This window comes from Gobio gobio (genome assembly GCF_949357685.1).
Source record: "Gobio gobio genome assembly, chromosome: 1".
Lineage (NCBI taxonomy): Eukaryota > Metazoa > Chordata > Actinopteri > Cypriniformes > Gobionidae > Gobio > Gobio gobio.
In genome coordinates, this window is record NC_137097.1 from 71,467,039 (window position 1) to 71,493,699 (window position 26,661).

At 36.2% G+C, this 26,661-nt stretch overlaps 1 protein-coding gene across 2 annotated transcripts in view; it reads left to right on the top strand.

Annotated features, from left to right (window-relative positions):
* The window catches only part of elac2 (elaC ribonuclease Z 2), a 41,483-nt gene that overhangs the window by 6,897 nt on the left and 7,925 nt on the right, over window positions 1-26,661 (top strand). Inside the window, exons 2-21 of one of the 2 annotated variants that reach the window (XM_079813661.1) lie at window positions 662-712; window positions 819-889; window positions 5,384-5,448; window positions 5,582-5,639; window positions 7,214-7,282; window positions 7,473-7,619; window positions 10,499-10,554; window positions 10,656-10,714; window positions 10,837-10,909; window positions 11,017-11,129; window positions 11,210-11,308; window positions 11,389-11,527; window positions 15,489-15,574; window positions 15,685-15,806; window positions 16,123-16,213; window positions 17,555-17,693; window positions 17,978-18,016; window positions 21,051-21,160; window positions 21,325-21,424; window positions 22,446-22,566. In XM_079813661.1, the coding sequence (XP_079669787.1) occupies window positions 662-712; window positions 819-889; window positions 5,384-5,448; window positions 5,582-5,639; window positions 7,214-7,282; window positions 7,473-7,619; window positions 10,499-10,554; window positions 10,656-10,714; window positions 10,837-10,909; window positions 11,017-11,129; window positions 11,210-11,308; window positions 11,389-11,527; window positions 15,489-15,574; window positions 15,685-15,806; window positions 16,123-16,213; window positions 17,555-17,693; window positions 17,978-18,016; window positions 21,051-21,160; window positions 21,325-21,424; window positions 22,446-22,566 (1,808 nt within the window). The remainder of the gene's footprint in view (window positions 1-661; window positions 713-818; window positions 890-5,383; window positions 5,449-5,581; window positions 5,640-7,213; window positions 7,283-7,472; window positions 7,620-10,498; window positions 10,555-10,655; window positions 10,715-10,836; window positions 10,910-11,016; window positions 11,130-11,209; window positions 11,309-11,388; window positions 11,528-15,488; window positions 15,575-15,684; window positions 15,807-16,122; window positions 16,214-17,554; window positions 17,694-17,977; window positions 18,017-21,050; window positions 21,161-21,324; window positions 21,425-22,445; window positions 22,567-26,661) is intronic. The other variant, XM_079813662.1, reaches the window with a different exon arrangement.

A 26,661-nucleotide genomic window follows, 5' to 3' on the forward strand; every position in this document is an offset into this window, starting at 1 on the left:
TTATAGTGCCTAATGTTACTATACATGTAGTAACAAATAAAGTGAAGGTAACGCTACATAAGTTAAGTTTCAAAAATAACAGTATCAGACATTTGCACTCTTTGTAATGATTAAATCAGTGTTTTATAAACATAAATGTGCATTACATACATGTATGAGGAAATCTATTCATATATTAATATATTTGAATATACATGAACCACTGACAATCTAAGCAGTATATAATCTTCAATTAATTAATAATAGAAGTTACTAATAAAAGAGAAACAAATATAAAGGTAAAAATTCACGAGTTTCTTAAATAAAATTAACAAACATTGTCACATTTTGTAATGCTTAACAAATCTGTAGTTTAATAACATGCGTATGCATTATATACTTTTATATAAATATGTGAATAAATGAATCAAATTTATGAATATGATTATAAATGTAGTAACAAATAAAGTGAAGGTAACACTGTTTGATTTATATATGTTAAGAGATCAGTAATGAATGATCACAAATAAACTTTGATTCATATGTTTATTTTCCAGTGTAAATGCATTTCTATATTTTCATAAATATTCATTTATGATTATATACATGAACCTCTGACCAGCTAAGCAGTTTATATGTGTTGAATTATTAATGATATTGATTAAATCTGTGTGGCGTGCAGGTATCTGTTCAACTGTGGTGAAGGAACACAGAGACTGATGCAGGAACACAAGTAAGAGATCGACTGTCACTGCAGATTCATTGTGATGTGACGGAATGACTCTTCTGTGTTTGTATGGCATGTTCATGTCATGTGTGTGTTTTGATTGTGTATCCAGGATGAAAATTGCACGCTTGGACAACATCTTCCTCACCAGGATGAGCTGGGAGACGGTCGGCGGTTTATCAGGTGCTTTAGGATTTTATTCTGTCGCATTTGAAGCTTTTACAGTTTTTATTTTCTTAAAGGGTTAGTTCACCCAAAAATGAAAATTCTGTCATTAATTACTCACCCTCATGTCGTTCGACACCCGTCAGACCTCCGTTCATCTTCAGAACACAAATGAAGATATTTTAGTGTAAATCTGATGGCTCTGAAAGGCCTCCATTGACACAATGGCACTTTACACTCTCAAGACCCTTAAAAGGTACTAAAGACGTCGTTACAAAGTCCATCTCACTACAGTGGTTCTACAATAACTTTATGAATTGGCGAGAATAGTTTTTGTGCGCAAAAAAAACCCTAAATAACGACTTATATAGTGATGACGATTTCAAAACACAGCATCATGAAGCTTTGAAGCGTTATGAATCAGTAGCCACGTTTCCATTACACTTCAAATTGCGCAAATTGAAATTGCGAATTGAAAATATGCCCAATGGAAACGCGTCGATTTCGCAAAAACTCCCATATATCGCAAAAAAGTTTTTACGCTCGCATGAGGTGGTTTTTCAGGCAATTCGAAAAAGGAAATTTTCGCAAAACTGCAATGGAAACAGTTTTTTCGCATTTACAGGTCACCTGGTACGGTCACGCATTGCTCTCACATAGGGCCAACATATCATTTTTTTCCCACTCAAGTATGTACTAGATCTTACGTCGTTAAAACGACATATATTTTCTCCTAATAAGGAAAGTGGCGTAACTTTATAATGACGGACCCCGGTGCAAACACAAATATCATAACTATCTATAGGCCTGTAATTATGACGTATGTTCAAGAAATGTATTAAAACAGAAAGACGCTATAGTTTCAGCCTTGCTCAAAGACTAGGTCAATCCATTCCCGACGATCTTGGTTTGCTTCTTATTTATTAAATATAGCCTACAGCCAAATAGTTGATTAAATATTGATCAAAATTAAAAGACAATTTATTCAAAACGAAATTCATTTTAAAGAAAGACTTTCCAGAAAACAATTCAATTGTGCTCAAAATCCATGTCTCCAGACATATGCGCATCTGATTTGCCTTACTCATGCTGCTCACTTTTCATAATCAACATATGAAATATATAATATAATATAAACGATTATAATAAATATTTAGATATTATAAATAAATATTATTATAATATGTAGACATAGCCTAACTATATATGAAACTAGGCTACGTTTTCTTTAACCCCCGACGTTGGCGCCTTTTGATGGATTTTTTCCTTATTCCAGGAAACTCTCAATATTCAGATTCATTTTTAGCCATACAGATGTGCAAGACATAATTATAAACAGTAAACTCTCTACTTTTATTTGTGTACACTCACGATAACAGCAAAGGCCGTGGACTCAGGGAACAGATTATTTTGCACTCCACTCCAAACGCTGTCTTCATTTCAAAAATATATTTTGTTTATTAAACGCAAAGTTTTTCATTTCAAAAGCATTTCTAAATTCAGTTTATATTTCCAAAAAACGAAATTCCGAGCCAAAATAACGAAGTGGTAAAAAAAACCTTTGAGCTACCACCATGCAAATTCAAACTTTTTGCTCGTCTCTGTATGTGGCAATGCGTCACAATAACCTGGCGTATGTAAAAGTGTATCATTCTATACAGATGATGGTATGTTTGGACAGAAGACGAGTTCTTTATTAAACTCATAAAAAAACAATAGAATACAAAATGCCACAATTTATCATAACACCTCATATGTGCCGCTCAAGTATAAGGTGCTTTCTTTGCCATCAGTGCTTGGATAACACGCACGTCTCTTACCAGTAAAAATAATGGCGTGCGGTGGCTGGGATATACATAAACCTAACAACATACGTAGCATGATTTTTGGAATGATTTATCACGAGAGGGAAAAAATGGTTTTAGTCGCATAATGGAAACGCTGTCATTTCGCAATATTTTTTTGTCGACTTTTAGAAAATATCGCAAAAGTTTTGCGCAAATCTGTAATGGAAACGCAGCTAGTGAGTCGATTCAGCATTTTGAATCGCCAAAGTCACGGAATTTCAGCAGTTTGGCGGTTTGACACGCGATCCGAATGATTCGACTCACTGATTCATAACGCTTCGAAGCTTTACACTTAGTTTTTTTAAGGTTTTAGTTTTTGTTAACTATAATAACACTGTTAGTTGTAGAGGTCTTCACGGGTCTAAAAATCAATACCCGAACCCGAAGAGACCCGTAATGTGCTTAACGGAACCGACCCAGACCCGTCTTTTATTTAAAAGCTGGAACCGAACCCGGCGTGAAGACACAGACCCGACTGGACCCGATTGTCACATATTCCACAATAACTGATATTAACAAGTCAATAAACAAGTTATGAAAAATATAACTTTTTGTCTTACCTATAGCCGTCGTCCCCCTTCCTTGTAACGTTACTTGTGATGCATTAACGTTACATCCTTGCCAAAAAGTTAAATCCATGTTATTCCTCGCTTGTTATTCCAAGCATGCTTAATTCACTCATCATTTGAGCTTTAAAAGTCCACTTTATGTCACAGTGACGGGTGACAAATGCGTCTTTGCAGATTTGCATTTCGCCAAGTTAACTCGCATAATAACTTTGACTGTTTGCCTTTTTGAACTATAATAACGATTGCTCGTTCGGTGGCCGCTGACGTCCGCATTATTTATTTGCTATAATGTGAGCCGAGTCTGACCACCAAAACTTTAAGAAATAAGACGGTTCATTCATATTATTATTAAAGTCAATCACAGAGGAAGCTCGGGTTGCCATAGAAACATGACACGCGCTTGAGACTGCACATGCGCGGTGGCTGGAGCAACCTGAAATATGAGCTTTTTTACGCAATTTGAGCATCATAGAAAACATTTGTGACAGTTCACCTGAGATTTTGTTGCTGATTTGAAATATATTATTTAAATATAAGTTCAAATCAAACTTCAACAGTGCGTCACACGTAGACAGCACTTACTTCTTTCTCATGTTTGTCCACAATATGCATGAAGGATGCCCGGACAGAAGAGGTGCCCGTGGGTTTAACTTCTTTATATTCGTAGTTTTTTTAGCTTTTTTCGCACATCACTCATGAAGGTAACCATTATTATTACCTTGCGCTTGCAGAGAGAGCGAGCGCGTGAGGCGAGCGAGCAAGAGAGAGAGATCGCTCGTGTTTTTCTTCTTTCTTTTTTTTAAACCTTATTTCCCAGCTCACACTTTTCTTATCCTAATTTTACAGTTGCAAGTTACAAAAAGCACACAAGCAGTGCTGACTCAGTGCTGAGTATATGCTTCATTAAAGGGATAGTTCACCCAAAAATGAAAATTAGCCCATGATTTACTCACCCTCAAGCAGGGTTCCCACTTGTCCTGGAAAACCTGGAAAGTTGATGACAAATTTTCCAGTCCTGGAAAACACATGGAAAATTAGAGAAAATGTCAAATGTCCTGGAAATTATTGTTGTTGTCTGGGAAAATTCTTTAAAAAAAAGTTATTTCTTTAGCAGAGTATAAAGAGTTTATCGCTGGCCCAAACTATTTGCGCTAGTTGCAGAAAGCACATGATTTGATACGTGTGAGTAGTATTTTCAATAATGATGTTTAGTCTTGTGTTGCCGCTTGCAGCCGTTAGCTAATGCTATTAACTGCTCAAATGTATGCAGTGAATGTTAACTCGTAAGCTGCTACCTAATCGCATAATTTTGATACAAAGTCACATTTGTGTGTTTAAAGTCAGAATTGCAAAATATAGTCAGAATTGCGTGATATAAACTCGCAAGTCTTTTCTTCACAATTGACTTTTTTGCGCAGTTGCGAGTTTATATCTTGCAATCCTGACTTCTTTTCTCAGAATTGTGAGATCTAAACTGCAATTGCAAGTTATAAAGTAAAATTCTGAGGAAAGAAGAATTGTGACAATTTTCGCGTTTATATCACAAATATGTAAACTCGCAATTGCGAGAAAGTCATGCCTTGCCTTGCCTTTATTAAAGTAAAATTTTATTAAAGTCGTAGTAAAATTGAAAATGTCCTGGAAAAGTACTGGAAAATGGTTGCTGAAAAAGAGTGGGAACCCTGTCAAGTCATCCTAGGTGTATATATGACAATCTTCTTTCAGACGTCATGGGCTAATTTTCATTTTTGGGTGAACTATGCCTTTAATGCAGCTGCTCATTCAAATTCGGATGAGGGAGATAAAATATGCGTTCTTACAACCGTATACAACATATAAAAATATAAACACCATAAAGTAAACCTGACAAACCTGTATTGTGGCCATCCACGTGATGTAAAAGATCTTATGATCTTACATTTAAGAAAAAACTTGCACGCATGCTCCAAAATACATTGTACAGTTCGCACGCATGTATCTTTAGTCACACATGGGTGAAATGTTTGTTGAAGCAGGATTTTGCATTAATGTGTAAAGACTGTTGTAAATCTCGACAAAGGTTCATGACTCTTTAACTCTGTGTTTTGTGTGTGCAGGGATGATCCTGACCCTCAAAGACACGGGAGTCCCTCAGTGTGTCCTGTCAGGACCGCCACAGCTGGTACGTCACACATCTGACAAGCCAAACTATCCTTTAACAGCTCTCTCTATAATGCATGTGTGTTTTATGCAGATCTTTGTGTCCGTTTGGATATGAATTGGCTTTACTGAATTGTGTTGTTCGGTTGTTTCAGGAGAAATACTTACAGGCCATACGAGTGTTTTCAGGACCGCTGGAAGACATTAAACTTGGTGAAGTCCACTGTTATCATTCTGCTCATATTGATTATATATGCAGTGTTGGTATAGTTTAATAAAAGAGCATTCACTTTAACCTCTTAACTGTCTCCCCCCTTTTGGAAATGGTCAAGAAAATGCACTATCCAAACTTAAAGGGCTGTAATTCAAGAATGCTTTGGAATATGCTTTGAAACCTAAGTTTGGTCTTGATTTAAAGAAGACCGACTATTGCTGAAGTGAAAGCAATTCAAAATATGAAAGTATGAAAAAGTTATGGAAGTTTAAATGTACTGTAAATGAAAAATACTGTAATAAACATTTTTATTGTATAAAAATATATATTTTACAAAAAATGTTTTACTCTAAAATTGCTATAAAATCAAAGCCATATGTCTGACCAAGTTGTGTTCCAAATTTGAAGTTTATATCACAAAAATTAAAGTCCCCATGAGATTTTGTTTAGGCGCTGTACCAAAAACAGCCACCGGGTGTCATCCACATTCCATTGATTGTTTTTTGATGATCAATTTCTGTCCAAATATCACTTCCATCACAAAACAGTCACCAAATATGGACCCTTGAGACTCAGACCTTTCCGACGATATGTCAAGATTAGAAAAGATTTTGATTATAAAGTAGTTAAAATACATTTTGTCATATGAAACATGACGCCGCCCACTAGGGGGAGGAGCCCGCTAGAATAATTTAGAGTTCCGTTTCCATGGTAACGCAACATCAGATTTCAAAACGGGTTTCACAGGATGAATTTTGCGTTTGCAAGCTTTCAAATGATACCTAATTTATGATAATTACTAAAATATATGAAATGAAAAAAGGCGATCAAAAAAGAGCGCCAGGCTTCCCGCCAGTGAGACGGTGACAGTTAAGGGGTTAAAATTAATAAAGCTGACATAAAATATAAATGTCAGATGAAAAAGCTCAACCTAAAACTAAGTTGATGTACTAAAATGAGATGAAAATAAAGAAAAAAGTAATACAAATGACACAAGCACATAACAGAATTACTAAAACTAAAATTAAATGATTAATAACATACACTGCCTTGCAGAATTTTTAAATCTGTAAGGTTTTTAATGAAGTCTCTTATGCTCACCAAGGCTGCATTTATTTAATTAAAAATACAAAAAAAAGTAATATTGTGAAATATTATTAAAATGTAAAATAACTGTTTACTATGTGAACACATGAATGTAATTTATATCACATAAATAAATTTTTTAAATATATTACGATAGAAAAACATGATTACACTTTATTTTAAGGTGTCATTGTTACAGTGTAAATATATATTTAAGTAATATTTGGTAACTATGTGTACTTGCTATAGGGTTAGGGTTTGGTTGAGGGTTAGTTGCATGTAATTATGCATAATTTACTGTTATTACTATAGTAAGTACATGTAACAAGGACACAGTAAAATAAAGGTTTATCGAAAACAGTTATTTTACATATACAGCAGTGTAAATATAATACATAATAGTATATAAATGATACTAAAATACCATCACACAGTGCCTTCTCACAGCCGAACTGATGCTGTCTGTCTGCTTTTCTGTGGTTTGCAGCGGTCCGACCGTATACTGAAGCTCAATATAAAGACAACACCATGACCGTCAGCCAGGTTCCTCTCTTCTGTGAGTGACGCCTCATCTTTACACTGTTCTCAAGCATGAGCGTTTAAAACCCTTCACGTGTAAAGGATCCATCTGTACTGTGTGTGTGTGTGTGTGTGTGTGTGTGTGTGTGTGTGTGTGTGTGTGTGTGTGTGTGTGTGTGTGTGTGTGTGTGTGTGTGTGTGTGTGTGTGTGTGTGTGTGTGTGTTAGCTGAGCGTAAGGCCGAGGCCGGTGGACGTTCCCCAGGCTCTGGGCGCAGCAGCAGTCCTAACAGCAGTCAGAAGGGGGCACTCAAGAGACTGGAGGACCAGGAGGAGTGTCCGAGTCTGAACACTGGCAGAAGATCAGCGAGTCCAGGCAAGACACACACACACACACACACACCAGTTTATGAGCTGCTGGATGCATCCACCTTATTTTTAAATGTAAGTGTGAGCATGGCCATTTGTGAGCACGGTCTCATCCGCTTCCAGTTATTTTCAGCTGTACTAAAACTTATTTTAACGGACTGTTATAATCATAAACACACTGGTTTGTAGCACAAATAGTTTTTTCTTGTTATTCTAGTTATTTACAAGGGGTGTAACGGTTCAAAATACTCACGGTTCGGTTTTTATCACGATTTTAGGGTCACTGTTTCAGTACGGTTCGTAACTGAATAAAGTGATGAAATTTGTTTAATTTTGCAGTTGCCCTGCAGCTGGAAGTGTGTTTGCATACTTGTGTGTTTTCTTTTTGATTTTGTTTCTTTTTGTAAACGCTATGGGATGCGAGACAGAAATTCCAACAATAAAGTGAAATTTAAATAAAAAAACTACACAGTTTAAAGGGGGAAATGCCTTGGAAATTAGAATTTTATTTAAAGGGATAGTTCACCCAAAAATGAAAATTAGCCCATGATTTACTCCCCCTCAAGTCATTCGAGGTGTATATGACATTCTTCTTTCAGACGAATAAAATCTGAGTTATATTAAAAATGTTCTGGCTAATCCAAGCATTATAATGGCAGTAATAGTTCCTCTGTTTTTGAAGTCCATAAAAAAATGCATCTGTCTGTCATATAACTGCTCCACACGGCTCTGGGGTGTTAATAAAGGCCTTCTGAAGCGAATCGATGCGTTTGTGTAAGAAAAATATCCATATTTAAAAATGAATTTCATTTTTTTCTATGGCTCTGCATCAGCCGCGCCATCACTTCCGGCGAATAAGGTCAAAATACATGCAAAAAACCGGAGCGATCATAGACACAGATTCCTCATTAGTGCTGCGCGGATCGGTCGAATGAGGCATCTACGCATATATATCTTTGATCGCACCAGTATTTTGACCTTATTCACCGGAAGTTATGGCGCTGGGAAAACTAGATGACATTCGTCTGATAAGAGGCAAAAAAATTACAAATACTGTTCAGTTTCTCGCAGAAACCGATGGTTTCGTGTCTTAAAGGGTTAGTTCACCCAAAAATGAAAATTCTGTCATTAATTCCTCACCCTTATGTCGTTCGAGACCCGTAAGACCTCCGTTCATATTCGGAACACAAATGAAGATATTTTTGTTGAAAGCTGATGCTGAGAAAGGCTTCAGACAGGCCTCCATTGGCATTCAGTACACTTATACTCCCAAGACCGATAAAAGGCACTTAAAATGTCGTTACAAAGTCCATCTCACCACAGTGACTCTACAATAATCTTACAATGCGACGACAATAGTTTTTGTGCGCAAAAAAAATCAAAATAACACCTTTTTCCAACTTGTTACTGCCTTCCGTGTGTGCCTCCACGACGCATGCACGAGAATATGACGTAGCGCCGGCGTTCGGACACATGACCCAGAAGTGATTTGTTTACAATCAGAGGAAGACGCGCGTATCTCAGCTGTTGGATTCTACATTGATCGTGCTTTAGGTCTCGGCGTAGTTCTCAAAATGGGGCTTAAGTGTGCATTTCATGGATTCCCGAACCCCGGCGCTACGTCATATTCTCGCGCATGCGTCGTGGAGGCACACACGGAAGGCAATAACAAGTTGGATAAAGGTGTTATTTTGATTTTGTTTTGCGCACAAAAAATATTGTCGTCGCATCGTAAGATTATTGTAGAGTCACTGTGGTGAGATGGACTTTGTAACGACATTTTAAGTGCCTTTTATCGGTCTTGGGAGTATAAGTGTACTGAATGCCAATGGAGGCCTATATGAAGCCTTTCTCAGCCATCAGCTTTCAACAAAAATATCTTCATTTGTGTTCCGAATATGAACGGAGGTCTTACGGGTCTCGAACGACATAAGGGTGAGTAATTAATGACAGAATTTTCATTTTTGGGTGAACTAACCCTTTAAGACATCAATGTGTCGCCACGAGCCGCATGGTTTAACAAGGATTCGTATGTCTATGTGTTTTTACTCTCATTGCTCTCATACTCTAAAATATCCCCATTGACATGCGTTATACGACTATCACACTGCAACGGTTGAGTTAAAAATCTTCATTTGTGTTCTACTGAAGAAACAAACACACCTACATCTTGGATGCCCTGGGGGTAACAGATAAACATAAACATTTCGTTTTTGGGTGAACTATCCCTTTAATATATATTTTATTTATTTTAATATGCATTTTATTTAGGCAAGGTGAGTTTATTTATATAGCACATTTCATACACTATGGTAATTTAAAGTGCTTTACAAAGAAAAGGGAATTACACAAAATAAAAATAAGGAAAATTAAAACGGTTATAAAAATTAATTAAAAGAGAATTTAAAGTATTTATAGTGTTATTTTATTGCTTTACTTAATGACATTAGTGTTAAATAATAAAATGTAATGTAAGTTATGAGTAAAATGTGTTTTTATTCCATTTGAACGTCATTGTTTGTCGATCATTTAAAAATAATTAGTCCATTATATTGTTATTGTCTAATATAATAATAATAATGTATTGCATTTGAATTACATAATTTGTTTTAATCAAGAAAAATCTTTTAAATCAATTTTATTTTGCCCATTATATTGTTATATAATATTTTCAATAATAATAATAATTCAAGTGAGTAAAATAATAATTTCCATTCCAGTTGAACTACATTTTTATGTACGTTTCATGGAACAAACATATCTCATTTGCAAGGCTAATGTTTGCATGTCACGTGCCTCATATTCATATTTTGGGGTTGTGTTGCGGTGCACTTAAAGAGAGTAGCACTAATGTGTTTCATCAGAAATGTGTTTTGTTTTTCACAGAAGGCAAAGGAAGGATCACTAGAGATTCATCTCTCGTGGTGGCTTACGTGTGTAAGGTCAGCAGAAATAATCTGAGACGGAATACATTTATTAATAATGATAATATTTAAGATCATACAGTGCTCAGTAGTTAATTTTCAATGTAATGTTTCCTCAGTTACACCCCAAGAAAGGAAACTTTCTGGTACTGAAAGCTAAAGAGATGGGCCTGCCGGTGTGAGTATCTCATATATATAAATATATATCTATATCTCTATCTCTATCGGTTCAGTTGTGTGTGTGTTCAGGACTGAAATGTATCACACATATAAACATATGACCGTTTTCTTCACCTGTAGAGGAACAGCAGCCATTGGGCCCATAATCGATGCTCTGAAAGCTGGAAAAACTGTCACACACGATGGAAAAGAGGTGATTCTTCCGCTTTCAGCCTGTTCTGCACAGATGTTTCAAAACGTTTATAGTGTGACTAGAGACGTCGCACTGTAGGATCTCGATGTTTTCCATCTGTGTTTCAGATCCGGCCCGAGGAGCTGTGCACACCGGCTGATCCTGGACCTGTCTTCATAGTGGTCGACTGTCCGTCAGAGGACTTCATCCAGCCGCTCTGCACCAATCACATCTTACAAAGGTGAAGAAATGTCTCCTATAGAGACACGAGGCCCACTTTCTCCGTGTACATCTAATAATGTCTCGTGTGTGTGTGTGCAGGTATCAGAGCGGCGGATCTGAGGACTCGGCTGCTCTCGTGGTTCACATGACTCCTGAGTCGGTGCTGAACACGGATCAGTACAAGAGCTGGATGGAGAGGTAGAGCCGGACTGCATTAATCTCAGGGATCTGATCGTGTGTGTGTGTGTGTGTGTGTGTGACGCGTCTGTGTGTCTCAGGTTTCCCAGCAGCACGGAGCATCTGTTGATGAACGAGCAGACGTTCACGCCTCACAACGCCCGCAGTCACAAACTCCAGACGCAGCTCAACCTCATCCATCCCGAGATCTTTCCTCAGCTCAAACTCTACAAGAGCAAAGTACGCCAACACTCACTCATGCCACATTTACCATCGTCTTAGTTAACATTCATTCTGACGTCAGACAATAATCGGTTTCAGGTGTGTTTTCTGATTTCAATTTATTCTGATTAGAATTTATTATTTTAATGTTTTTAATAATTTTTTCTCATTTAGTGTTATTAGATGCTAATTAGGGGTGTGCATTAGGGATGCCGCATATTGAACCGTTCGGTACGGCATTCACGGTTCAATACGCGCTTGTGAATTTCGGTTTTTCGGTTTTGCATTGAATTAATAATTTTTCTGCAAATTCTATCATTTTCCTCCATCCCAATACTGAACAACGCGACATACATTCACATCACATGTTAGTGGTGGAGTTATACTCACAGAACACTATAGTTATTCATTATCACGAAAGTTCATTATTTGCATGCGTTTTAAAGCCTTTCTGGCTCATTTGCGCGCGCGGTTTTAACATGCGCTTTTCCGAGCGCGCGCACTAAACGCCTGTCAAACACGTTATTACTGGACTATCGTCTTACTGCGCTAATACTGTCAAATACACACAAGGTTAACATAAACACAGTCGGTTATGTCTAAAGAGAAAGTAAAATCGCGTGTGTCTGTATATTAGTATATACTGTATACTGTATATTAGCTGCATTAGAGGTCTTAAACTGACATCAGCGCAGCCTAGTGAACACGCTGTCCTTAAAGGGACAGTTCACCTCTAAAATTGTGTCATTATTTACTCACTCTAATATTGTTTCAAACCTGTATTCATTTCTCGATGACAGAATTGTCATTTTTGAACGAACTATCCCTTTAATGTTAATACAACAACAAAAGACAAAGAGAAAATCCCTCACTGCTCTTGACTGAAGAACTTTAATACAGTAGCTTTAATAAGAATCAATGTTATTTTATAGTGAAGTCTATGTAGTGTTTTATTTTTACATTTATTCATTCAATTTCATACTTAAATGCTGCTGTACAGCTCTGAGCTGCCAGTGTAAATCTTTATATACATTTATTTTATACAATACACTAGGAATGTGTACATGTTTTTTTTTTTTAAGTAAAGTTCTAAGTTTAAGTAAGGTTTTTCAATTCTTTTAAGTAAAATAAAGAAAGAGTATTGCAATAAAAAATAGTCTTTTTTCTCCTTAACCTCTTGCTGTTCCTGTCGCCTAAGAATAGAATAACAAAAAACCGAAGTAAAACCGAGGTATGTATTGAACCGTGGACTAACTGTATTGTTGCATCCCTAGTGTGCACGAATATTTGAATATTCGATCTGTAATTAATAGTCGAAAAATAAAAATACTATTCAAATTTTACTATATTGCTTTGCTGGCCGTAAATGCAATGAATCCATGATAAATCCCTCTAAAACTCGCAGTTATAACTAAATCCACTGGGTGGCGCTGTGGATCGTGTTAATAAGTTAAGTGTATTTGATCACATAATGTCCTGCCTCGCGATGTTTGGAATTACTCAGATGAACATTGAAAATTATCTTACAAAATGGAGTTACTTTTGATCAAATGAATTAATGAAATCACATCAAATCCAAACACCAGCCATCACTGCATCACGAGTGCAGGTAAGCACAGAGAGAGATAACCACAGCTAAATGATCGAGAGACAAATGCTTCCTTTAAGTTTTGTCGAGGGTTTAAGAACAGAAAACACAAAGTGCTGTTAGAAACATCACTTAACACCGTTATCAGTGTCTCTGCAACGTCTGTCAGCGGGGCACGTTTCTCACCCGAGAATATCATCATCCACATGATATTATTGTTTTTTTCAACATTATAATGTGCAACAGTATAAAAACATGATAACCATATTCTGACTCGTGTGTGTATATGTAGCCTATGTTCTGTATTATAACTGGCGCGCTCTGCTTTATTAGTGTTTTTTCGCTCGTGCTGCTTGAGCTTATAATGCTTTTGTTCTTTAGGCCTATATTTTTGGTTTACACACATTGTTTTGAACTGAATGAAAACCTTAAGATATAACGTAAGCTTGTTGTGTATACCTAATCATAAGTTTGTTCAGAAATGGTGATGACAACTTGATGAATTAAAAAAAATTACGTCTTTCTCCTTTTCTCAAAATAACGTCATATTCGAATATTCGTTTTTTATGAGCCCAAATATTCGAATACAATATTTCGGAAAAATGCCCATCCATAATGCTAATTTCTAATTTAATATTACATAAGCCCTATTCGAATGGTAATTGTTTCTCACATGGATGTCCGTAAAAAGTGATTTGCATGCCACCTTTTTTGTTTTGCGAGTGAGTTTTGTGATCGGGAACGCACTGCTCACGAGGTCAATAACATGATTGTATGCTGTAAATAAAGTGTCATATGCTTGGTATAATAAAAATAAATGCATATTTAATTTAATAATAGGAAAATAATGTCATAATTATTATTTCATTATTTAAATCTGTTTAAAAATAGGAAGATATATAGACACATTATAGTTAAAATGGTTTTCTGTCTCATTTTATTCCACATGGAAATGAGCAGAAATAAGTTTATACAGCCTCTTATTAACATGAGGTAAACATTCAGCATTTCAGTAATAAAAGTCTAGATCTTTAAAATGCATCCAAATTACAGTGAAGCGCAACCGTACGGTGCTCTGCAGGGGTCAAAAAGGATATAAACAGTGAATTTTGAAGTGAGATATTCTTGAAAACTCAGAGATGTGGATTCGGACAGCAATTAAATTACCACACGACCTCTGTGTTTGTCTAAAAACAGTGGGTAATTCGGCCGGGGATTTTTACACGGGTGGTGGGAGAAAAACACAGCCATTCTGGATTCGGATGGCAATAAAATCACAGTCTAGCCCCCGACATTGATGAAAATACCTTATGACCCAACGAGAAACAATTACCATCCAAATAGGGCTATAGTCTCTGTTACAGTTTGGTCAAATAGATCATCACCAATGTTTTTATATATATATATATATATATATATATATATATATATATATATATATATATATATATATATATATATATATATATATATATATATATATATATATATATATATATATATATATATATATATATATATATATATATATATATATATATATATATATATATATATAATATATAATTGTTCTATTATTATGATTTGATTTTTTTTTTGTTAACACATATTTTTTGTTAACACATTTTTTTTCAATTAATACTTTTAACAATTCTTATTTACTTTCATATTTTACAATTTAAATAGTCTCTGTCACAGGTCAGGTTAATAATTTTAAGATTTTCATTTAGAACTTTTCAATTATTTATGTAATTTAATATTTTCTTAATTTATTTTTATTTAAATGTTTTGCATTTCCAATTAAATAGTTTGTATATAAATATATACAAATATTTTTCCAAAGTATTCATTGGATGATTCCATATTTAATGCGTTGTTTTATTTAATTAAATATTTATTAGTCTCTTACGGGTCTTTTTTTTAATAGATTTAAATTGTATTTATTATTTGTCAATTATTTGGTGTAATTTATTATTTACGTAATGTATTTCAATATAACATATTCTATTCATTCTACCTATTTTTATGCAAAAATACATACAAATTATGTATTTTTTTGTAATTTAATATTTGTAATTTTATCTCTTTTTTTTCCTGATTTAATTTCATGTTTAATGCTTTTTGTTAATTCATTTTTTTTTTTTGTCTCTGTTGGTCAGTTTGGTTGGATTTCAATTATTGCCAGTAGAAACTTTTCAACAATTTATTATTTGTCGTGTTTTTTGTGATTTATTATACATAATATACATTTATATATCTGATGTATTTTTGTACTTCAATATAGTTTTTTCTGATTTAATGGGTTATTTTTTGTAATGTTCTTTTCTAGTTTAATATACTATTTTAGTGCATTTTTTTTGTGAATATTTTTTTATTTTTTGTCTCTGTTAGGAGCCGCAGGCGTCTCTAAACGTCCCCAACGTCCGAGCCGAGTGTCTGCTCAAGTTTCAGCTTCGGCCCAAACTAGAGTGGCAAAGGTCAGTTCAGGTCATTGATTGACAGTGTGTCACACAGCTGAACTAGTGTTTGTGGTCCTCATATACCTCAAATACTGTGTGTGTGTGTGTGTGTGTGTGTGTGTCTGCAGAGATGCCATCCAGTCCTGCGACTCTGAGGAGTTTGTGAAGGAAGCAGCCGGAGTGCCAAACTTTCTGGATGAAGTTGAGGAATGCAGAAAGTTCCAGGCGGCTGCGCCTGTCTCCACATCTGGTGAGCTTTCTACCGAATCTGTGAGAGCGAGAAGGAGGGATGAAAGTATTGAATTAGAAGAGACGAAAGACAAGAACACGTCCACAGCTTGACATTTAATTTCCTCAGAGTAAAACTTTCTCCACTCCTCGCTTTCACTCTCTCCTGTATCACACGCCTCAGATCGTGCCAGAGTAAATGGGTTTGTTCTTCTAAAATGGACCTCTTCTATATGAACTATAACTAAAACACTTTTTTTTAGGCTCTTATTGTGGGTGTGTGGGCTGATTTAATTCTGTTTTCATTTGATTATCGTGTTTGTTTGTCTTCTGTGAAGGTGAGAAGTTTCCTGAGATTGTGTTTTTGGGCACCGGCTCGTCTCTGCCGATGAAGATCAGAAACGTCAGTGGCACTTTAGTGAACATCAGGTAATACTTAAAATGTTCAATTAATTTATTGGGATGTTTCAAATATTAAACATTACAAGGGTTTTTCCTGGGTCAAAAATGGTCTTCGGTGGTGGCTGACAGACATGGTCATCCATACACACACACACACACACACACACACACACACACACACACACACACACACACACACACACACACACACACACACACAGTAAAAAAGTCCCCTACCCAAGTGATCTGCAAGCGCAATACTGACAGTAATTTTTAAGCAAATTAAAAGAAAGTTTGTCATTTTTGCTTATCTTATTTTAATACCTTGATGTTTTTATTCCTCATTTTTACACTATTTACAGATCATTGTTTTGGTATATGATCATATAAAAATTAAAAAGTAGTATTAAAAAAATGAACAAATAGCCGAATTTTCTAAATTTCCTAAAATTATCAGCTAGCTAATAATAACATTGTTCTGGGTTCACCTCACTCCAGTCTAAACTAAATGATTTATAGGCTATTTATTTTACTACACATTGTGAACATAAATAAGCTGAAAGACTGTGGATAATTCAAACTAACTCTTACACCCACTCTTGCTAAATTGCGTAAGCACACTTGTGTTCTCATTTCAGACGTGTTCTGAGTAAATGATTAAACTGATTCGTGAGTTCAGTGTTGGACAGTTCAGTTGTTCTAACCAGTCGTTAAAATGATTCGGTTCAAAGGAGTCATTGGTTTGCGAATCGGACATTAGCAGACGTGTTGTGTGCGAATCCCGTCTGTTAGAACATAGCGAAAGATTTGTCAACACACAGAAAACACTTCATAACCAGATGTTTCCCGTTTATTGAAAGTATGGTTTATGTCAGCTGGTCAGAGAAGAGTCAACGTTTTTTGAGCGCAATTCACACCCAGCGGTAATTAAAGGAAAACATCGTCTGATAGCGCCACGTGCAACATGGATTCGGTCTTCCGGCCTTTTGATTTTGATTAACGTAATATGTGAAATATTAGAAAGCTAAGAATGCTTATTTTGAAGACAGAGAGAGGGAGGAGCTCTCTGATCGTTCTCTCTGTCACTCAGTTAACGCAAGCGCAGCAGTCATCTGTTCTACGTCAATCATAAATCACAATAACTCATCAAATAAGGCTTTGGCGGGACAAAAATTTGGTTTGGCGGCCGCCAAAAAAATGTCAATGTAGGAAAAACCCTGAACATATCACTAGCTAGCTAAATATAATACTTCTTAACTGTGGTAAAATCGCAGTAACACACAGTCTTGTGTGTTTTATTGCTATAATGTAGTTCAGCGAACTTGATTTTAATGCAGTGGTGTGTCTGATCATCTCTCTGTTCCTCAGCCCGTCTCAGTCGCTGCTGTTGGATTGTGGTGAGGGGACGTTTGGTCAGTTGTGTCGTCATTATGGCAATGACGTGGACGAGATGCTCTCCAAACTCTCCACCATCTTTGTGTCGCACCTGCACGCAGATCATCACACGGTGAGACCGTCACAAACAAGCTAAAGTTACAGTCAGCTGTTGAGGTTAAAACATAAACCAGTGTATTTTGCCATAAAACATCCTGCTTATTATATGGAAACTTACCAAATGATTAAATAAATGATCAGTTATACAACTGTAGAATCCCAGAGCCGTCAGAATCATAGAGAGCTGAGAGATAAATGTATAAAAAGTATGAATAGTATATTAAATAATAATCGAGTGTTTCTAGAATGCCATTTATCACTCTGCTGACATTGCTGTATGTTTTGTCGTCCACACAGGGTTTGATTCATTTATTATTGGAGCGAGAGAGAGCTCTGGTATGTCATTTTTTTTATTCTGAGAGTCTGTATTAGTGCTGGGCGGTATGATCAAAAAATTATATCACGGTATTTTTCAAAATTATATCGGTTTCGCGGTATATGACAGTATTTTTTCCCCTATTCATGACCGGGTGTTAATCACATTTTCTACTGATTGAGAGAGGAAATACTGCAGTAGATTGACTAGAATGCCCTGTTTTACTGTCATGGCGAGTGAATATTGTAGAAAAACTCCACACTAGAGTTAATACAGGTTTGCAAAGCCCCACAAAATGATGCTGTGCGGAGACGACAACCAATAAAACACAGACCTGCAACACTCATTACACACACATGAATATTAAAATATGACCATGGAGAGAAAAAAAGTTGAGGGTACCTTAAGCATTTTAAAAATCTAACCCTATATAACAACAAACTGACAAAACGAGGGAGAAACGCAAGAACATTTTAAAGATATTTTAAATACATTTAAGAGTCTACAGTCTCTGAACAAACGACACACGCCAGTATAAAGCCTTGAACACACCAAGCCGACGGTCGGACGTTGGACAGTTTACGTTCGTCGTCCAACTAAGTTTTCTCTGTGTGTTCCGCACTGTCGGCTGACATTGGTCCTTGTCGGCTATTTTTCAGCCGATTCGACATGTTAAATCGGCATCGGCACTTGTCGGTCAGTCGGGCCATCTGATCGTTCTGATTGGCTGTTCTGCTAGCGAACCAGTGCACGAGGAAAAAAAACAACTGACTGTCTGTGGTGAGCGAGATTATGAGGTGCTTTGTTTATATAGGGTATACGGGGTAAGTCTTCCGGTTTCCTGCCTTGAATAACGAAAACAGATACTGCCACCAGCTGGTACGGAAAGCAATTTCCTCTTATGCTGCGTTCACACCAAACGCGAATAGAGCGTCAGGAGCGAGTGATTTTCATGTTAAGTCAATGGAAAGGCGCGTTGACGCGCGTTTGGAGGTCCTGCGGCGCGATAAACGCGATTCCACCTCATTCGAATGACGCGAATTGGACGCAAATTGAGCGTCTTGTGCGATACATGCGTTATGTGCGAGTGGTGCTTTGTGTGCATTCACGCGTTTGAAGCGAATTCGCGTCTGACGCCCGAGTGGAAAAATCTGAATCTTGGTGTCATTTCGCGCCGCGTTAACCAATCAGGAGCCTGCTCGCTGCTGTCACATGGTAAAGTGACGTGATGAGAAACCCTGCATAAATTAAAAATACTACTATTGTGTCACAAAAGGTAGTTTTAAGACTTTTCCAGGTGGAAATGTAGTTGTTTAAAGCTCAAATCTGTGCTTTATTTATAAAGAGAGCGCCTAATTTTTTTTTTTTTTATAATCTTGCGTTTTTAGAGTTGTGAGATCCAGGTGATCACCGGGCGCTCAGCGCTCATTAACCCCGGCGAGAGCAGCCTTTCCTCGGCCAGTCCTTCTGCTGTTTGATGTCCTGTAGTGGTTCGTCTTGTGTGGATCTAACGGCCGGTCTTTGGTGTCATGAATCTGTAATTTGTTGTCTGCCAAATCGTTTTGACTGAGGGCAAAGGGAAGTTTCATAACTTTATTTTTTAAGGATATTTAAATATACATGCAGTGAAGATAATGTAGTTGCTTGGACCACATTTCTGTGACTATTAATGTTTAATATATATATTTAATGAAAATGTAAAGTGGCAGAGTGGTGTTTTATGACATATTTCTCCGGGAGTGGCTTGAACGCGCATCTATTTAGCTACAAACTCTCGATTTATTTGCGCGTCCAATTCACCGCGAATGGATTCAAAATGTTCAAGATGACGCGATTTTGACGCTCTATTCGCGTTTGGTGTGAACGCAGCATTACGCAGGCGCAGAACAGACGTGCTACTTGGCCGTTGGACGTAGTTGGTCGGCATCGGTTTAGTGTGTTCCTTGCTTCACACAGAAAGAATAAAGGCACACTCTTTTTTTTGCCCATTCTTTGAATTGTCAGTCTATTAACTTACATCATTGTCTTCGGTGTATCAGAATAATCCATTGTGTCATCGCGGTTGTGATCAGACGTACAGTTGTATCAGTGTCCTTATTTGCACATAGGCTATTTCATTTGAAGAAGACGTGATGAAATATGTACACATACACGGTGCTGGTACATGTTTAGAGCACTAGAGGATATGAAATATGTCCATAAAAAACTTATGATCCATGTGGTGAGCGTTGTTAATCTCATCACGGCGCTCCGCTCTCATGCGCGTGCCTCATGTTGTTTGAATTCTCCGTTTTTAATGCGATCTCAGCTGTGTCCTCACTACAGTGCGTCAGAACTAGTGTTGTCACGATACTGGAATTTCTAAATTCGATACGATACCTAAAAGATTATCGATATTCGATACCATTTTCGATACCACGGAGCAAAAAACTTTTATATACTGTCAAATAGATATTTTTAATATAATTTAGTTTTTTGTCCGTCTATTGAACGTCTAGGCAATAAAACATTTCTTCAGAAGAGATCACTTTATATGACAAAGCTTTTAAGCTTTTTCTCATATATAAACGTTGATCAATTACCATTACAATTATCTCACAAATATTTGCTAACTAATTTTGTTGCGATAGCTTACATACAGCACAAGGAAGCTCAAATTTAATTTAAAAAGACGAGTAAACAGTAATAAAATAAGAACAAATTACAAACAATAGCACAAATAAATTAGACTGTAGGTCTAACAGTATTCAGGTAGGAAACTGAATTTAAAAACAAAACAAACATTACTGTCAGATACTGTTGAAAAGGAGTATCGTATCGTTTTAGATATTTCCGTATCGATACATATCGAAATATCGATACTTTTGACAACACTAGTCAGAACGTTGTTTAAGCGACATATACCGGTATTGTGGTATATTAAAAATTCACATCATAACAAAAATAAATACCGGTATTCGGCATGAACCGGTATACCGCCCAGCACTAGTCAGTGTTATTTTTTACTTGTGTGTATGGATCATTTCCCTGTTAACGTCATCTTCTGTGTTGCAGATGAGTCTTGGTAAAGCGTTCAGTCCCGTGTTCCTGATCGCACCCGTACAGATCATGACGTGGCTGAACCAGTACCACGACCACTGCCAGCAGATACTCAGCCAGATCAAGTACAAGAGAAAACTACCACTCTTATTTTATCTCTGTCTGTCTTTCTGTACGAGCGTCTATGATTCTCACTATTGGCAGTTAATACATTATCATTTGTAAAAAAAAATGTATATCAACGTAAACAATGATGTTGCTTATCGCTTCTGTTTTTGATTTTTTCCAGTATTATCCCATCAAAGTTTTTATGTGACGGTGCCGAGATCCCCAAAGTCAAGACCAAATCCTTCATTCAGACCGTCCTGAAGAAGAATGACCTGGTCAAGGTCTGTGTGGACTGATAATCTAAAAAATAGTTGTGTAACGATACCTTCATGTCACGATTCGATACATATCACGATACTGAACTCACAATACGATATTATTTCAATACTCCAAGACATATGGTTAAAAAACTGTTGATTAAAATGCTAAATCTGGTATTACGTTGGGGTGGAAATGAATTGAACTTACATAGGACACTAGACTAGATTCTGAAGCTGAAAATACTGAATTATTTTAGACAAATATGCTTGCACTGTCCCTAACTAGATATATTTAAAATAATGTAGGCCACTTTTAACTGGTAACACAAGACATTTGGCCTTATCAGGACACATTGCATTGTTATACATTATATTCAACATTATATATAGTAGTTTAATGTAGTATTGGCACTAAAACTCTGTACATTTTGATTTCTTTCTCACACAGTAATTTTTATTTTGGGTGGACTATACACAGTACAGATTGTCACTATCCACGATACATATTGTTGCATTTTTGTATTGCAATATATTGTGACATGCTGCTATATTGTTACACCCCTACTAATTTTTTTATTGTACTATGTACAATATATATTTTAATATTTATGCATTTACTCTAAATATTATCATGATTTCAAGCAAACAGTAGTTGCGAATAAATTTAATGTTTACATTTTTTAAAATGCAAAAAAGAACATAAAGTAACTAATGAATCTGCTAACTAATCTGTTTATTTAAATGCACCAATGTGATAATTAATCAAACTTGTTAATCTAATGCTATCTAAATATTTTTTTCTGTCTTCTAGCACTTTTTTACTCACAAAGTGGGTATGGTTTTGGTTTTTACGAAGCTTAATGGTTAAGCTTAAAAATTAAAATCACAATATTTAAGATGTTTATTTTATGTCACCAACAAAAGTTATACATAAATCTTTAAAATATCTTTTCTCTCTCTCTCTCTCTCTCTCTCTCTCTCTCTCTCTCTCTCTCTCTCTCTCTCTCTCTCTCTCTCTCTCTCTCTCTCTCTGTGTGTGTAGTTTCAGACCTGTTATGTTCGTCATTGTAAGAACGCGTTTGCCTGCGGTTTGACGCATCAGTCTGGTTGGCAGCTCGTGTTCTCTGGAGACACCATGCCCTGCGAAGCCGTCGCCAATATGGGTAAAAACCACATACATGCGATGACCGCTGATGATTTTGCAAACAAGTATATGCATATTATATATAGGGGTGGGCGATATGAGTAATTTTATTTCACCACAACGATATACATCACATATGGTTGTTTTTGCTTTAAATAAGGTTTTTATATCAAATTATTATTGAAATTTCATCATTCTTATGACCATTTTCAATGTCATTGAAAAAAAAGAATACTAGCCTAAAAAAACTCACTGAAGAAGTGATAAAGAAAGGGCAAAGAAAACCAACTACAATAGAATAAAGACATGAAATTAACTTATAAAAAACACTGCATAGTCTTCACTGTGTAAATTAAATGTACATGTATTCTTATTAAAGCTACACGGTGTAACTTTTTTAGTTTATTCTTAGCTAAAAACACTTAGTTCTTTCAAAAATATATGTGCTCATTAATGTATATTTACTTCTTTCAAGTAATAAAGTATTCTCGTAAGTTTATAATATGCCATTGAAAATACATACGGGTGTGGGGGTTCGAATGCGGGTCGCCATGTTGCCCCTCCATCTTGAAAGTACATTAACCAAAGAGGGACATACCCGTTAATTTCAAGCTTCGCCTTTCGCGTTTTAACACTCGATGGCACCGTGTCGAATGTGGACGAGGTCGAACTGGAAGCCATGTTAATCTTGGACTAAATCGGCCACCGTAGGAGTTAAAACGAAATCGGAATTGAGAGGAAGAGAAACGGTATATGGATGTTCATATACCTTTTCACCGCTAGATGGGGGAAAAAATCACTCAGTGTAGCTTTAAAGTTACAAAAGTGATTCAGTCAAGCGCTCTCTTTTCTCTCTTTTTTGTTGTTGTTTGATTACTATTAATAAATGAACAGTTGAGAGAGAACTGAGAAAAAGCAACGCACGAATATAATGGATCCGCCGGTCTTAAAGCGGCTGCATCCAAATTGACCTGGTCATTATAAATGATAGGGCTGGGTAAAAAAATATCGATTTCTCGATTTTAATCGATTCTCATTTTTACGAACCGATTCTTCGATTATTCATCCTGTTTTCAGTTGATGAATGAACATTATAGCGCGTCTCCCATCCAATAAATCACAATCATCTTTGTGCTTTGTTAGTATTGAAATTAATTCAAATTACATCCATTTTATTACGAAATTCAAACACATAAATTCTTTGTTTTGCTTCGGCGCTGTGGCATGAGATCGCTCTGGCTCAGCTCAAGAGAAGCGGCTCATGAACTGATATTCTCTTACGCTTTAAAGGTCCCATGGCATTAAATTTTCATTTTATGAGTTTTTTCAACATTAATATGAGTTCCCCTAGCCTGAATATTGTCCCCAAGTGGATAGAAATGTTGATCGGTGTAAAACCGAGTTCTGGCTGTCTTTCTCTGCCTTTGAGAAAATGACAGCCTCTGAAGTCTCCTGGTTTGACGTCCAAGCAGGAACGGTTTCCTCCCTTTCCTCCACCCAGAGAATCTGGCACGCCCATGCAAGCGCTCCAGAGAATAGAGATCATTGCTTGTGAACGAGTGAACGCTGGCAGTTTCTCAGTGTTTGGATGTACAAATGAAAACCTAAGTCTTTTTTCAGTTCCTTCTGATCTGTGATCAGTGATTTCTGATGTGTAGCTAATTATTTATTATTCGTGCACACGCTGCGGCTTCTCTCTCTCCCGACAGAACGGTGTTTTCTATCTTGTGAGTCAGTGTTTTTGTACGTCCTCATCGCGTCTATCGGTTCTAAAATGTGCATACAGTCATGAGTTTCTGCTCAACATCGGCAGAGTCAGATCTTTAGAGATAAACTTCACACAAGCCGAAGCTCGGGCTGCACTGGCCGTTGGCCTTCAACATCCCCGACCCCCAGTACTGCATCTGGCCCACAGCGGAGGCACCAAACGCGGCGTGAGATTAAGCAGAAGGAGGGTAAGCGTGAGCATATCCGGGCTAGCCAGCTTTCCCCACAATAAACTGGATTACATTCGATTACTGCTGTTGTGTCTTTGTTTGCGCTGTGTACTCAACGTGCGTCACTGACGCTTTTATTTTATTTTTAAAAATAATGCTATTATCAACACTTACTTTTAACTCGTTCATCTCGACAGCTGTAATGGTACATTGCATGTGTTACAAAGTTAGTAGTAATGATGAAGACGGACTCGGTGTGACTGGGACTCGTGTTTATTCAGAACTCTCAGATACAAACACAGTAAACTCGCGCTGACTGACAGCGCTCTCATAACTCAGTAGTTACTATAAATAACTTTGTTAGCAATCGCTGAGCTCCATCTCTGGTACATTAGTGATGTCCGGTTCGCGAACGATCTTTCTTTTGAACCAGTTCTTTTTAGTGAACCGAATCAGTTCACCAAATCGGACTGAATCGTTCTAAACGTTTCGCGTCTCCAGTCAGCGCTGATCCATAATTTACTAAAGTTACTAACTTTCTGACATGAGTGAAATAGACCAATAACCTGAAGTATATGCTGTAACTACAACAGTTCAGACATGCTGAGAACTGATGTGAAGTGAACTCAGGTCCATCCGTCTCTCTGGCAGCAGCTCGTGCCTGCTCCTGCCTCGTAGACCTCGTTAAACCACGCCCCCTCCGCTCATTTAAAATGCAAAGATATCAGCCAATCACAACAGTGGGCGTTTTTACTGAAGTCTCACAGCAGACACGCCTCTTGAAGCAGGGCATTCAGCCACAGGGCAAACAGCAGTATAGAAAAAAATGCCTTTTATTTCTAAATTATGACATTTTATGATGTAAAAGTCATACTAACAATATAAGTACACCTCAGGAAACATTATAAAATAATAGAAAAATGCCATGCCATGGGACCTTTAATTCCAGTTACAGCGTGAAATAAATATGAATGAGCATCTGAAAGTGTTAAAAGATAGAGTAAAGCTTACCGAAATCTGTATCAACGCTCCGTGTTTCAACCACAGAAAGACGTCAGTAAAACAGCTTGTAAACAATGTCACATAACGTCACATTTTCCTCAGAAAAACCATATCTAGTGTCCATAAACTCATTAGTCAGCCATAAAAATTGACTCTAGAGAGGAGCATTTTGATAAATATATGCACCAAAGCACATACTGATTATCATTTTTAATGTCCTTCAATATTTAATGCATGTTTGAATAAATCTGGCAAGTTTTTATGACAGCCACCATTTAAATGTTTATATTTCATATAACTTTATTATTATAAAAATAAATAAAAGTCTAATTTAAGTGCTTGTATACAAATCAGTTAATCTTTACTTTATATTATAGTAGGCTAATGAAGCCTATAGGCTACAACTGACTCTCAAAGTTTACAGAGATTTGTTTTCCTTGAGAGAATTTGGCATTTATTGTACCTGATATATATCCAAAATAATCATTATTGAATCTTTATATATATATATATATTTTTTTTTTTTAAATATGAAGTAAATATGAATTCAGGGATGTTGTTGTCCTTAAAAAGCGATTTCTGTAAAATAAAATATCTCCCTTTGCATTGAACTAGGGCTGCAACTAACGATAAATGGTTAACTATGTAAATTATATTTTATATTCAAATTACGTTATTATATTAAAATTAACATGAACTAACAGTGAAAAAACTTCTAAAAGAACTTATTAATCTTAATATTAATTCCAATATTTGTTAATCATTAAAATCAAAAGTTTGATCGGTTGTATAAACAATGAACAGTTGAATTTTTATTAATGAACATGATCAATACATTAGTTACAGAATTAATTCATTTTTGTTAATGTTAGTTAATGCAATGTTACCTATAATAGGACCTTTATCGTAAAATGTTACATAAATTATTTATCATTCAATACAAATTTGCGGAAGAACAAATGTCATTGATTCTATTGATTTTGAACTGAAATGTGAGCCGGAAAATGTTCTTGATGGGTTTCTTGAGGTTTGTGAACCCACACACACACTCACTCATTAAGAGTTACATTTTGCATGCCATTAGGTTTATAGTTACACGTTTATGGTTGATTCTCAGTCTGAACTGTTGGACAAACCCTCAAAATATTCCATTATTCTGAATCCGGTCATTTAAA